Below are 13900 nucleotides of genomic sequence, written 5' to 3'. Positions count from 1 at the left end.
ACACAGATTGCCATGTCAGTCACCACAGCTTTCTTGCCACTGTCGAGCCTGGCACCAGCTGAGAAAACGAGACATTGCCAGTGCCAGAGGGATGAATCCAGCTGCACTTGGTAGCTGCCCAGAGAAAACAGTGATTGGCACGCCACCAAAGGAAGGGCTCCTCAGCGTGCATCAAAAAGGAGAGGACTTTTCTAAAGCCATTTCCCTGGCGAGGGAGCCAGGCGGGGCTGAGTTAGGACAGAAGGGTATTCTGGAATCTAAAACTGGGGAGCAGAGCTTTCATTTGTAAGCCTATTAGTAGTTGTCGTGTGGCTCGTATCAAAACCTCTAGCATATCATGACAGACAAAGCCAGGACTGTACCTGTAAAGGCTGATCCTGCCGTTCTTCAGAAGCCCGCAAATGAAGCGACCATGTCACATTCACAAAATTAACAAGACCGTGAGTGTAGCCATAGTCTTTGAGCCCCCTTAATTAATAGTGGCTGTCGCTGCGCTATCATAAATCTTAGACCGTTAGTGCTGGAGGGGATCTTACGGATCATCTTAACCAATCCCTCTCATTTTACAAAAGAGGAAACTGAGGCAGCCTAGAACAAGGAAGTGTGTCACCCCATCTACAAATATTGGTTTTGTGTTGGTGACAACATCATTATTGCCCCATGTCTCTTTATCATAAAAGTAGATTAAGTATACAAAACAGAAAGTCCCATTAAACAAAATTGCACTCTTAAATACATGGGAGAGGAAGAGGGCTAGAGAGCTTTCAACATACAAATGGAATTAATACAATGTATACACAGAATTCAAAGCGACGCTGGGACCTTATGTCTGCATGCCTTTTAGACTGGAAAAGGAATTCCCTCTGCAAAAGTCTTCCTTCTCATATTCCTTCTCATCATTGCAGCGTTGAGGTGACCCTGGATTCTCAAGTTTTGGCAGGTCCACCTATATCCCAGTGTATCCATCTATGTCCTGTATCAGTTTGGAAAGGGTAATTTTTACCAAGTCGGCTACAAGGGAATGCATTTTTTCAACCACAACATCTCTCAAAAAGCCATCCACTGAATAATCAGTTGTGGCCTATTGTAAAGTCTAAAATTATATCTCAAATAATAAAAATATTATATTTTATGAGGTTTATTAAGGATCATTAGAAATGAAGGAATACAGAGGATACAAAATAAAAACCATATGCCCATGGCTGATTAGCCCATTTAAAATCCCCTTGCTTAGCTTACCACCATACTTGCTGCATCATCCCAAAGAAAGAGCCCATAGGAGGAGTTACCGCCAGTTAAATACCAATAACATAATTCTGCCAATGTGGAGACACAGGAGAGATTATAAGGAATTTTGGGAAATACTAAAGACTTCTGGGGAATGAAGTCAAAGGTTCAGAATCTCCATTTATACACCACATTAAGGTGAATATCCACACTGGTGACATTCCAGATCCTAGAATTGAGCATTGAAATAAAACTTCATGTATCACAAACATATGCACACCCACTCCTGCCTCCTACCCAGTTAGCTCCCTGGTCTCACCGTACTTTGGAATTCTGTTTATATGCTGAAACTTCTCTAGGCCTTTTCTTCTATACATTTTTCAGCTAGATTTTTATTAATAGGACTATTTTGTTTTGAATGTTTATTAATGATAAAGTCAAGGGGCAGTAAGAATAGCTAACGTCTCTAGCACCACATGGTGGGTACGAGGCTTTATAATATATCGTTGTGTTTGAGCCTCATGGCTGTGGTGTAAACTGGACAGGCCAAATAATAGTACCCTCATTTTAAACTGAGGCTTTCAAAAGTTAAGTGACTTGCCCTCCTGGTGACACAGGTATCAGATGGTAGGACCTTGAATCAAACTGAGGGCTTCTATCTTCAGGTCAAGTCCTCTTTTCACTAAGCCTTAGCTGCTTCTCTAAGAATATATTATAATAGTTAAAGGAATTGTAGGGGATTGAAAAGGTACAGAAAATAAGGAAGGCTTTGTAACAGGGAATGGAGGAGTTGAAGGGATAGAGAGAATATGGATACTAGTGAGGGAAAAGGAGAGAGATACCCCCTGCTGAGAGGCTATATTTTGAATAAATGGGGTGTCCAAGAAATGGGCCAACTATGATAGTCTGAGGGGATGTCTTCTCTATTAATTGATGTTGAAGATACCCCAGGGCAGGTAAGCACAGACCCTCCTGAGGGACAAGCCTCCCCCCTGGCAGGGGTCTGATAAAGACTGTTTATGGTTGAATGACTGTCCTTAGGGTCTGCTCCCTCTATGTTCCCCTGAAATGATAGTCCTCTTATCTGACTGTGGGTTATTTAACTCAAGATGAATTTTAATAACAAGTTTGGTTCAGGAAGGCATCAGGATAGAGGGAAGAGGGATTGCCCTATACTTTGCCCCAGAATGGGTTTGAGTCTCTCTCAGCTTTTGAGCTGAGATTTTCTCACAGGCTGTTGGAGGGTTTCTTTTAGTCCTGTCTATGCTAATCTCTGCTAGCTTTCTTAAGTTCAAAGTCTTTAGCAGTAAGCAGCAAGAGGAAGAAAAGGTCCTGACCTTCAGAGCTGGTTGGGCCTGTCTCTTTGGGCTGATGCCCCTAAAGATCAGCCTTACAATTCAAGCTGCTCCCCTAAAATCCTTTTGTTTGATGACACAATCACAGGAATCCAAGTAGAGTACACAGTTGGGAAAAGTCTAGGAATAGAGGTACTTCTATTCAGAGGTAGGGAGAGATCGCCCCTTCCAGTCTGAGGGCCAGGAATGAGTGTCACTTGAGAGCCACTATCACTCTCCAATTCTCCCCTTCCCCACCAACATTGTCAATATCTTCACTCCAACATTCCAACTGCTATCTGTTCCACCTGAGTGCCAGAAAGGCCCAAAGCTTGATTCAGTTTTCCTTTCCCCAATATGCTGGTTTTATGGAATTTTTTTCCTCTCCATATTTCCATGGTTTTTCTGACCAGTTCCCCACACAAGATTGAAGCATCACAGATTTAAAGTTGGAAAGGATCTTAGAGTCCAAACTCCTCATTCTATGGATAAGAAAAGTGAAGCCCAGAGGGATTAAGTTGCTTGCCCCAGATCATAATAGAGAATGGCAGGTTTGAGATTTGAAACCAGGTTCTTTGGGATCAGATCCAGTGCTCTTTCCATGTATATAAATATACAAATATTTCTAGAACTAGAAAATGAGAATAAAGCAGGCACTGCACAATCTTCAACTAAAAAAGTAAATTATCCTTCCCCCTTCCCCCCCAAAAAAATCAATAATCATGTTCAGTGTACTCTACCTACTAAGGCAGGAAATTCTGCTGATTCATTATAGAAAGGTTTCTAATCATCAGGTTCTAACAAAGAGAATTTGCTGATTTATTGCCTAAGAACCAGAAAATTCAACAATTCCCTGAGGAGTCTGGCTAATCAAATATTGGCTCTCTGTCCAGAGTAATATGAGATCTCCAGAATGTGGTCCCAGTAGTCTGGGTAGATGTACTGGGGCTATATTAACAAGCAGGATATCTCAATCAAAGGCCAGCAGGACACAAGTTCACTGGAAATGTTAACCCTTCAATTTGGTTCTGTTTTCCCCAGGTATGTGAGAAAGAGAAACTGTTATCAGAAAGAAACCAGCTGAAAGCGTGCATGGGGGAACTTTTAGATAACTTCTCCTGCCTTTCCCAAGAAGTCTGCCGAGATATCCAGAGTCCTGAGCAGATCCAAGCCTTGCACCGGTATTGTCCTGTCCTCAGGCCAATGGATCTCCCCACAGCCACCAGTATTAACCCTTCGACCACTGGCATGGAGCAAAATCTGGCAGCATCCCAGTGTGTAGGGGAAAGCATGCAGTGCTGCTTGGATCAGGGCACTGTGCCCCTTGGGGCTCCCTGGCTGCCCAACAATGTCTCAGAGAATTGTACAGCTGGGAGGAGATTGGATGGAGCTGACCAAGGTACCTATTCAGAGAGAGGGCCCTCTCTAGAACCAAGAAGCCAAACGGTGACCGTGGACTTCTGCCAGGAAATGACTGATAAATGTACAACAGACGAACAGCCCAGGAAAGATTATACCTAGTGAACTTGGGCCCCGACATCCCCACCCAGACAAATGTTCGTCAGTCAGCCTGTGGCCAGTTCATTTGTTGTCTAGAAGAACGAATTTGGTGCACACTACAGTGGTCTTAGCAGCAATACTGTTTTTAAGTATTTCCTCCTCCCTCCAAGCTGGAGTTACCTAGTTATCTTCACAATGGTGCTATCCCTTGCCCAGGCAGGGAACTCAAACAGTGGCAACACTGTCTGTTTTTATATGTTAATTTCAATCTTAACAGGGATGGACATAACACCTCTGAGGACCCAACCACAGATTATTTTCTCAGTGGCCCATGTCACAAAACCCTATCTCAGGAATTTCCTCTGAATGTTCAATTTTTTTTCATTGAAGACAGCTTCTATACACATCAAAGTTTTATAACTAAACTGTACATATAATATATATATAATATATAAAAATATATCTCCATATGCAAAAGTCCCTGCATGCCTCAATTTTCTCATCCTAAAACTGGAAACTTTCATTTCTAATGTATAAACAGGTTCCAACATTCCTTTTTTTTTCTTTTTTTTCCTTTGCCTTTGATGCTAGAAGTAGTTTGGTAACTTGTTATGGTGGTAATTTTTTTTCTTGGTTCATAGTTCATCAATATTACTCAGTTTGTACTTATTTATGGAAAAAATTCAACATGGAAAGCTTATTTGAGAGTTGATTGCAGACCTTTTGTTTTGTTTTGCTTAATTTTGGGCACAGCCAAATGGTGCCATCTGAACATTGTGGATTTTTTTTCTTGCAGATACTGTACAGTAATGGTCAACTTTGCCACTTGCACTGAGTTTGGGGTCAAACCTATTTTCATAAATGAAGTTGTAACTTCAGTATAACTCGAGTATACTGTATATTATTTGCTTTATAGTTTAAAAAAATTAAACCATTTTAGGTAATTAAAAAAAGCACTCAGGTGATAATTATGTAGGAGAAACAATCTTGCCAAATAATGAATTCACCCTCCAATTTGTAGATGATAATCTGCTTGAATATTTTTGTATTTGAACTCCTTAGCCCCCTCCCTTCCCTTTCCCCAAGCCAATTTGAAATGTATCTAGTTGGTGGTGGATGCTTGATGTCCGGATTCCTGGGTGGGGAAAGAGTTTGGGCATCCCACTTGAAAAATGCATCAGTAACAGAACATCCATCTGTGACTTTACGCCAGGATTCTTTAGGTGTTGGTGTATAGAAAACAAGTTAGTTCTGTTTTCTTCCCCAAGGAAGTAAGCTGTGGTCTGATCACTTCTTACTCTCTGAGGAGTTCTGTGGTAGGATCTTCTCTTTTGAAGTCATGGCCATCAACCCAACTACCTTTGAGAAGGTCAGTCTCCCTGGAGATGACTGAAGCAATTGGTGGAGCTGTAGATTCACTGAATGGTCCAGAAGGCCAGAGAAACAAGCATGCCCCAAGTAGGAGAGACAGCAGTGCAGTTGCAAACCCAAAGTCTCCTGGCATTGGCAGAAGAGGTTTTTTTTTTTCCCTCCCTTCCTCCTCCAAGTGCATTGAGTTGTATTTTGAGGTTACTTCACTGTCCTGCTGCCCAAGTGCATCTATAGTTCATACTGAGGCTTTAGAAAAGACAATACCAGAACTCTTCCTAATGGCATTTTTCCTCTCTTGCTGCAAAATTGGTTGGTTGTGCACATCTACGTAAAGAGAGCAGCTTTTCCTCAGCACAGAGGGCTGGTGTTCTTTCTCCTCTGGTGCAAACGTTTACATGAGGTGTGCATCAATGTTTCTCTTCAGGCACTCAGTAGCTCAGCATCTTTCCTTTAGGAGGAGGAATCAGCTCCCTCACTCCAGTGATACTTTTATGACATCATGAATATGGACACTCATGAATGCCCTGGTCTTGCTTATCACCCCTTGACCCCGTGGCTACTACAGTCTGGCTCTGGAGGAGAATTGTGTATGGTTTGATATGGGGCTAGGGTGGGAGAGTCCATCGGGGGCTAGGTGGCTGATTTTTGGTTCTTTCTTTGTGCCACTGTTTGGACAAATATTAAAGAAGCATGTAAAAGGGGGGAGTTAGTATAAAACATAGGCGAAAAGTGAAACCATAATAACATGTTTTAGTATTAACTTTTTCTGTACAAAATACTAGCTCTAAATGTTTAAATATGTATGGATGCCAGAAATTGTCGATTCACACCATAGGGGGGGGAAAAAAGCCTTTTCTTTTCAAATGCTTTCTTTTTGAAGACCTGCCTCTAGGTTTTTGTTTTGATGTGTATGTGTGTGTGTGTATGTGTGTGTGTGTGCCTGAAACCGTTTTTTATAAGGCCCTCTATGGAATTATTTTTTTTCTTATTTGTTGTTGTTGGAATTTCTTGACCTTGTAAAGTAATTCTTTACTTCACCATGAGGTTTTCATTTGTGGGAGACAATGGTGACAGCAAGAATTTTTTAACTAAATGTGAATCACATGATCACTTCATAGGTTTTTGTTATGGGGAGGAGGTCAACTGACAGTATTTTTTAAACTATTTTTGTTGTTGCCTTTTTTAACGACCTCCTCCTTTTTTTTAACTGTCCTATGAGTATATAAAAAACCAAGTCTGCACCAGCTTCTTGACATGATTTTACCCAATTCACAACTCATGTGCAACTGGTAGTCTTGACCTCATTCCATCCTTTGTGCATATTCTTGTTCTTGTTAAACACCCACAGACCTTGTGATGCAGCTAATTGTTCTAGCCTGGCTCTCGCTGACGGTGAATCTGTTTGTTTTTCCCTCTCCTGACTCTGTCTACTACCCCAACCTTTGCCATGGGAACTATTAATGAAAACCATTGCTTACAGGGAAAAAAAAACTTTTTCAAACTTTAGGGGATTTATTTTTTAAATTATATTTATTTACCCAATGAGTTGACTGATTCCATGAAATTGCTTAGATGCTGTGGATGTGGTCTGAACCATGTGCTTACTAAATTTGTTACTGATTCATTTGGAAAGACTTTAGAGGGAGACACTTGGGAGGACTAGATACAAGACAGAATCTGAACTGGTTCCCATGCGGTAAAGAATTTTTTAAAAAATTATTAGATACTTTCCTCTTTCTTCCTTTCCTTCTCCTTACTCTTAATTTAAAAAAAAATTTTTAACAAAGTAAAAGTACCAGCAAAAAAAAAATTTACACAAAATTAAAGTCTTATATTGTGCTTTTGAAATCCCTTCCTTCCAAATACCTATCCATGGCCAAAGTTCTGGTAGTGTCTACATCAAATTCCAAGTGGCTTCCAACCACTGGGGCTACCAATCATTGGGGCAACAGCAATAAGTAGGCATATCTCACCCCAGTTTAGTGTTCTCTTAGTCATCTGCCTTCTCCAGGTTCCCTGTATCGCCAAAAGAACCTGATTTCATTTAAGCTTATTGTGCTATTGTCACTCAAAAGCTTTGCAGTGTGTATTTGTTTCTGTACATTCTCTGGGGGTGCCTTGGATAAGACAGAACTCCATTGCATGCTGATTCTGGAACAAATTGGTTGGGAAGGAAAAAGAAAAACTCTCAGTCAAGTTACTAGGACATCCTAATATTTATATCTTGGACTTCCTAATGGATGATGACTCAGGCATCAAGGGTTGATGCTGCAGTAGAAGACTATTATTTTGTATAGCGTACGAGTAATTTATTAAATGACTTTCCAAGGGTATGCTGCTTTTAAGATGCACTATATTTTCGGATTTAATCCTTATATTATTGTTTTCCCAAGGAAGTAAAAACATTGTATTACAAAGGCTAAAAACCTTAGTGATTAGTAAACCAACTACTACCTTTCTTTTTAAAAGGAGAGTGGGGATTAGTTATAGTAATGGCATTAGATTAACCGAGTGTAGGGGAAGTGTTGCTCATGTTAAATTCATCACTGCTGTGGAAAGGTCCAATGCAAATTTTCTAGATATTTTAAATACTTTATAATTGCCAGTTTTACACACACACACACACACACACACACACACACACACACACACACACACACACACACAGAAATTTTACTATTATAGCCCTATCAGAAGACAGTTCCTTTAAAAAAAACCAGAAAGTCTATGCCACAATGCTCTGCTGTTAGAATCCGATGAACTACAGGTCCCTGATTGTGTTAAAACTAAAAAGAGAAAGGTTGGGTTGGAGAAAAGCCAGAATCCTCCCAAGATGTACTTCTCAAGCTTTCGCTAGGTTCTCACCCCCTATCTTTGTCCTACATAGTTTTGCCAATTGTATGCTCTTCACCCCACCCCAATTTAAGCTAAGAATTGCTTGGTCAGTCTTTTCAAACCAGCCAAACACCATTAGCACAGTTTGGGGTGGCCGTGGTTCTATTCTCGACTCACTGGGAATGCATGTGTAGTAATTGCCTTTGAAGTTTTCCCAATGGAGGTGAATTTCTTGCAGAAGCAGGGAGTGCTCATGGCAGCTGCACACCCCATGTAATGTTAGAGCTCCTGCTGAAGATAACAGTAGCTACAGGACATTTTTTAGGAGAGAAAATGTAGATATTCTGTTGTGAGCTAGTATTTTCTTCAGATATTATGGTTTTTATTTTAGGTTATGTTTCTGGCAAAGCAATCTTTAGTGTGATTCAGTCTATGTGGATTTAGCATCCATGTAGGAAGTATGTGCGTGTGTGCGTGTGTATGTACGTATGTGTGCTTTGTGTATAATATGTATATGTATGTGTATTTATAATACAACCTGAATTATTTTATGACCCAGGCATCATCGCCGATGCTGTCGAATCCAATCTACGTGAACATACGTATGTGTGTGCAAAGAATATATGTATATAGAAAAGACCTATTATGGCGGATTGGGGATAAATTATTGATCTGACAGTGCAACAACACAGCTTGCAACAAAAAAGTAAATGTACAGTATTTTCCTACACTCCACCATGGTAGATGATATTTATACTAAAGTAATATCAGTGACATGTTTTTAACTGTAAACATAAGACATTGCCATTTTGTGAAGAAAACCACTTTGGTGAGGGGGGTCAACTTGAGTAGTTTTTATTTAATGTTGTAACGTGGTAACTAGCCAAATCCGACAGCTGATGAAATAAACAGTTCTGTGAATTTCACTTTCATTCCAGTACTATTGACCTCAAATCAAAGAATGGCCCTCTCGATGAGCAGAAGTGCACCAAGACCAGACATTTCCCTCAGACTCACGCGTAGTGCCAAAAATGCTCCCTCCAGCCCGGGGAATGGGGGGGAATGGGGGGATTGCTAGGAGCACATAGCAAAAGATCTGTGCCCCTGAAGAAAAAAAAGTGGAAGCAACTGGAGTTGGTCAAAGCGTTTTCTCTCAGCAGGGTGATTCTCAGACCTCTACTATCTCTGGAGACAAGGGTGTGCGTGTGTGTGTATGCGTGTGTGTGAGTGAGTGTGTGTGTGAGTGTGTGTGTGTGTGTGTGCGTGTTTCCCACCCACCTGGCTCACATTCGATCAGAGTGTATTTGGCATGTCTGTGTTCTATTGCTGCTTTGGAGGACCCTGACTCGGGAGCACCCCGAGAACAAGCGAGAGCAAGAGCGAACACAGCAGGGATTGTTGGGTGCTTGTCCTCATATTGGCACCATTCCTTTCAAGCATCGCTTTGGATTTTGAGGCCAGGAGTAAATAAATACCTGTAGAATTTGTTCCAGAACCAGTCCAATACAACTGCACCTCTAATAAATGCCTTACAAACTTCAGAGGCCATATTCAGAACAGGGTTTTATCAGCGTATGCAAGGGGCTGCAGCCCCTCTTCTCTTCCTCCCCAGGTCAAACAGTATGGACAGTTTTCACACATATCTACCTGTATAATCCTCTGTACCTCTCATAACTGGTCAATGACTGTAACAGGTTACATCAGGTGTTTTTCTACATACTTTTTACACAGATTCTATGCGATTAATGTAACTTAATTCAATGCATCATTTAATTGTACTAGTTCTTAAGCTTGTCTATTTTTTTTTGTAGGTGACCGTGGTTTCTTGTGATTTTTATTGTAAAAATGAGATGGTTGTTAATGCTTATTCTCTGTTACTAAGAATTTTTACCTTTTTGGAAAAAAAAACGCGTTGCTATGAACTAATGAATTAAAACTTCATTTACTCGTTGTAAATACAGTATTGTGCAAAAAAAAAAAAAACAGCCCAACCCTTTTCATTAATTTGAATTGCTAGTGTTAACTGAATTTTGTCTAGACACCATTTCTGTTGAAGAAATAAAGACATATCATTATGTATTGTAAATTGACTTTTCTGCCTCTGAAATTTCTTACACTTGAGTGTATTGGTATATACTAGTGACCTAGAATGCATCATAATCTAATAGAGTAATAACAATTTATTAGTGAAGCTAAGATCACATTTGTTATTGTTCAGTCTTGTCTTCTTGAATCCCTGGACCGACTGTCCCTGGGACTTTCTTGGCAAGATGCTGGAGTGCTTTGCAATTTTCTTCTCTAGTTTTATGCAAGGAGGAGTTAAGTGACTTACCCAGGATCATTCAGCCAGTGTCTGAGGTCATATTTAAACTTGGATCTTTTGACTGCAGCCCCAGCACTCTATGCACTGAGCCACCTAGCTGCCCAAGTTCACATTTACTTTTTCCCTAAGAGCATTTATCCTGCTCTGGTTTGAATCTCTGCCTGTCTCACGTGTAATCTGGCGAGATATTCTACAACATAAAATTCTAAATTCTCACCAGGTCTCTCAATTCCAAAAACTCCTGGCCTCAAGAAACTTGATGAGGTAAATAAGACATGTATGATCAACATGCACACACACACGTGCATATACACAAAGGAATTATGAGTTGAGTGCAGCAAGGAAAAATGAGGCAGAGTTATTTCCCAAGCAAGATATTAATTTTGATTCATATCAATGATCATATCACTAATAACAATGACAAGTATGCTGTTAGTAAAATGAGGGGTACTGACATCTCAGCAGTAAGCCAGGGACCTGAGTATGATCGATGTATTAGACTAGCAAGAACCATAAACTGAATCAGTGTCCTTTCTTGATGACCAAAGATCTGAAGAAAAGGCCAACAGAGCCTTTTAAACCCAGATGTGTCTTCCCTTTTGATCATCTGGCAAAGGCAATTCTAATTGGTAGATATTTTAATGAGGAGGTGGATTAAGAGTTCTTAGCTCCTCTACTATTTCATCAATGAGAGGGACAGACTGCTACTCAAGTGATAGAATTAGCCTGCATCTGGAAAAGTGGACTAGCCTTCAGATGCAGTTGATTATGCCCCTCTCTGACACTTTTATGTATTGCTAGTTGCCTTTTTTTTAACCCTTACCTTCCATCTTAGAACCAACACCATGGTTCTAGGAAGAGCAGTAAGGGATAGACTGGCATTGGCAAAAGTTTTCAAGTTCTAATGCCCAAACTGCAACTTCAAGCTGCCTGGGAGTTCCGCTGCATTACCCCAGAGAATGGAGGGAGAAAGTGTTCACTTTGGGTGGCTGGATGGAGGGGAGGGAGCATGCAAAAAAATGTCCTCAGGTACTGGGAAGAGGGTAAATGGAGCAGCTTCCCCCACCGCGTGCCACTCAGCACGAGTGCCCATACTTTGCCAACACTGGGCTAGACAATAGGGTCTAAGTTGACTTGCCCAGGGTCACACAGCTAGGAAGTGTCTTGAGACCAGATTTGAACCTAGCTCTCAAACCTCTGAGTCACCTAGCTGCCTTCTGCTAGTTGCTTTATGGGACCCAGCTGCCTCTAACAATCTTGCTTAGAAAAATAAAAACCATCTCAGCTACCACTTTGGCCTTTCCTTTGGAGTCAAAGTCAGCCCAACTTTGAAAAGGAAAAAGCAAGAACAAAGGAGTCATCCCTTGGGAAGAGCCTAGCCCAGGCTGGTTCTGAGTAGATGCCCCAGAGGCTAAGACTGATCATATTCCTCAACCATGCTTTAGTTTAAACTGGGAGACGTCTCCTTTTGATTAGCCTAAGAGATGGGGTTTTAACAAAATGGAGGAAGGATTACAGAATAATATTAATTATCAAGCAATATAGCATAATACTAATTTTCCCCAGGAGACTGGGCTTGATATTGGGAGAGAATCTGTGAAAATAACCTGGAAGACTTTCTTAAAGAAACTGTGCCTTAAGCTGGCAAATAGGGCATAGAAGATTGAGCACAGGAGGTGAGAAGACAAGTTGGTGTTCCATGCATGCGACACAGCTTGGATATACATTTGTAGAGGAGGATAACAATGCCCAGTTGGAAGGAACCAGAAAAAGAGATTTGGGCAGAGATTTTAGTGAAGAATTAAAATGAGCCTTGTGTGTGATATGAAAAAGGTCTGTTTCTCAAAGCTTCCTCTGCACAGTCATAATTGGTATGTTAGAAATTCATGGCTAGACTAACCCAGACATCATCCTAGTTGAAATATGTGAAAACTGAAGGAAGGAGTGGCACCTTGTAGGTCTACACAGGCCCCCAGCCAGAGTACAATTTTGCTATATTTATCCATTCAGGGTCATCTTCAAATTTATACATTCATTTATTCATTAAAAATTGCTACAGAGCCTGTGATGTGCCAGACGCATCAAATTGTAGAATAAAAGAGACCTCAGGAGAGAAATCCATTCTACTGACTCGTGGTCAATACTTCCATTAAGTCATTCCAGAAAGAATGTTGACTTATAAACAACTAAAACAAATCTCAAATGCATTTTATGCGAAATTTTAGTTAATTTGTTGTATGCTAACTTTATAATCATTCAGATTAGAAATATACACTATTATGTTTGCAATATGAATGACCAAAAGCATTTACTAAATAGATTAAATGTGAAATGTTTAAACACAGAATGTTTAAAGAGAAGGTGAACAAGGGAAGGAAGAGATCTGATTTTTTTTACTTCTATCTTAGAATGAATACTAGGTATCAGTTCCAAGGGCTAGGCAATTGGGGCAAGTGACTTGCCCAGTGGCACACAGCTAGAAAATGTCTGATGTCAGATTTGATCCCAGGTATTTCAGTCTCCAGGTCTGGCTCTCTATCCACTGAGTCATCTTGATGCCCCAAGGGAAGAAAGACAAAGTCATTTATTAAGTACATACTATGTGCTAAGTGCTTTATGAAGAGTATCTCATTTGAACCTCACAACAACCCTAGGAAGAAGGTGCTCTTGTTATCCCTATTTTTTTTAAACATTATTTTATTTGGTCATTTCCAAACATTATTCATTGGAGACAAAGATCATTTTCTTTTCTTCCCTCCCCCCCCCCCCCAATCCCATAGCCGAAGCGTGATTCCACTGGGTATCACAAGTGTTCTTGGTTCGAACCCATTTCCATGTTGTGGGTATTTGCATTAGAGTGTTCATTTAGAGTCTCTCCTCAGTCATATCCCCTCCACCCCTGTAGTCAAGCAGTTGCTTTTCCTCAGTGTTTTTACACCCACAGTTTATCCTCTGCTTGTGGATAGTATTTTTTAGATCCCTGCAGATTATTCAGAAACATTGCATTGACACTAATGGAGAAGTCCATTACCTTCAATTGTATCACAGGGTATCAGTCTCTGTGTATAATGTTCTCCTGGTTCTGCTCCTTTCACTCTGCATCAATTCCTAGAGGTCGTTCCAGTCTCCATGGAATTCCTCTACTTTATTATTCCTTTTAGCACAATAGTATTCCATCACCAACATATACCACAATTTGTTCAGCCATTCTCCAATTGAAGGGCATCCCCTCATTTTCCAATTTTTGGTCACCACAAAGAGTGCAGCTATGAATATTCTTGTACAAGTCCTTTTCCTTATTATCTCTTTG

At 40.5% G+C, this 13900-nt stretch overlaps 1 protein-coding gene across 5 annotated transcripts in view; it reads left to right on the top strand.

Annotated features, from left to right (window-relative positions):
* Positions 1 to 10357, top strand: part of BACH2 (BTB domain and CNC homolog 2) — a 413528-nt gene extending 403171 nt beyond the window's left edge. For all 5 annotated transcript variants that reach the window (XM_007484325.3, XM_056818596.1, XM_056818597.1 and 2 more), the window contains one exon: positions 3603 to 10357. In XM_007484325.3, coding sequence (XP_007484387.1) covers positions 3603 to 4082 — 480 coding nt within the window. In that variant the 3' untranslated portion in view covers positions 4083 to 10357. The remainder of the gene's footprint in view (positions 1 to 3602) is intronic.
* Positions 10358 to 13900: the final 3543 nt, after the last annotated feature.

Source organism: Monodelphis domestica, chromosome 2 (genome assembly GCF_027887165.1).
Source record: "Monodelphis domestica isolate mMonDom1 chromosome 2, mMonDom1.pri, whole genome shotgun sequence".
Taxonomy (NCBI): Eukaryota; Metazoa; Chordata; class Mammalia; order Didelphimorphia; family Didelphidae; genus Monodelphis; species Monodelphis domestica.
This window is presented reverse-complemented; position numbering and strand designations above follow the sequence as displayed.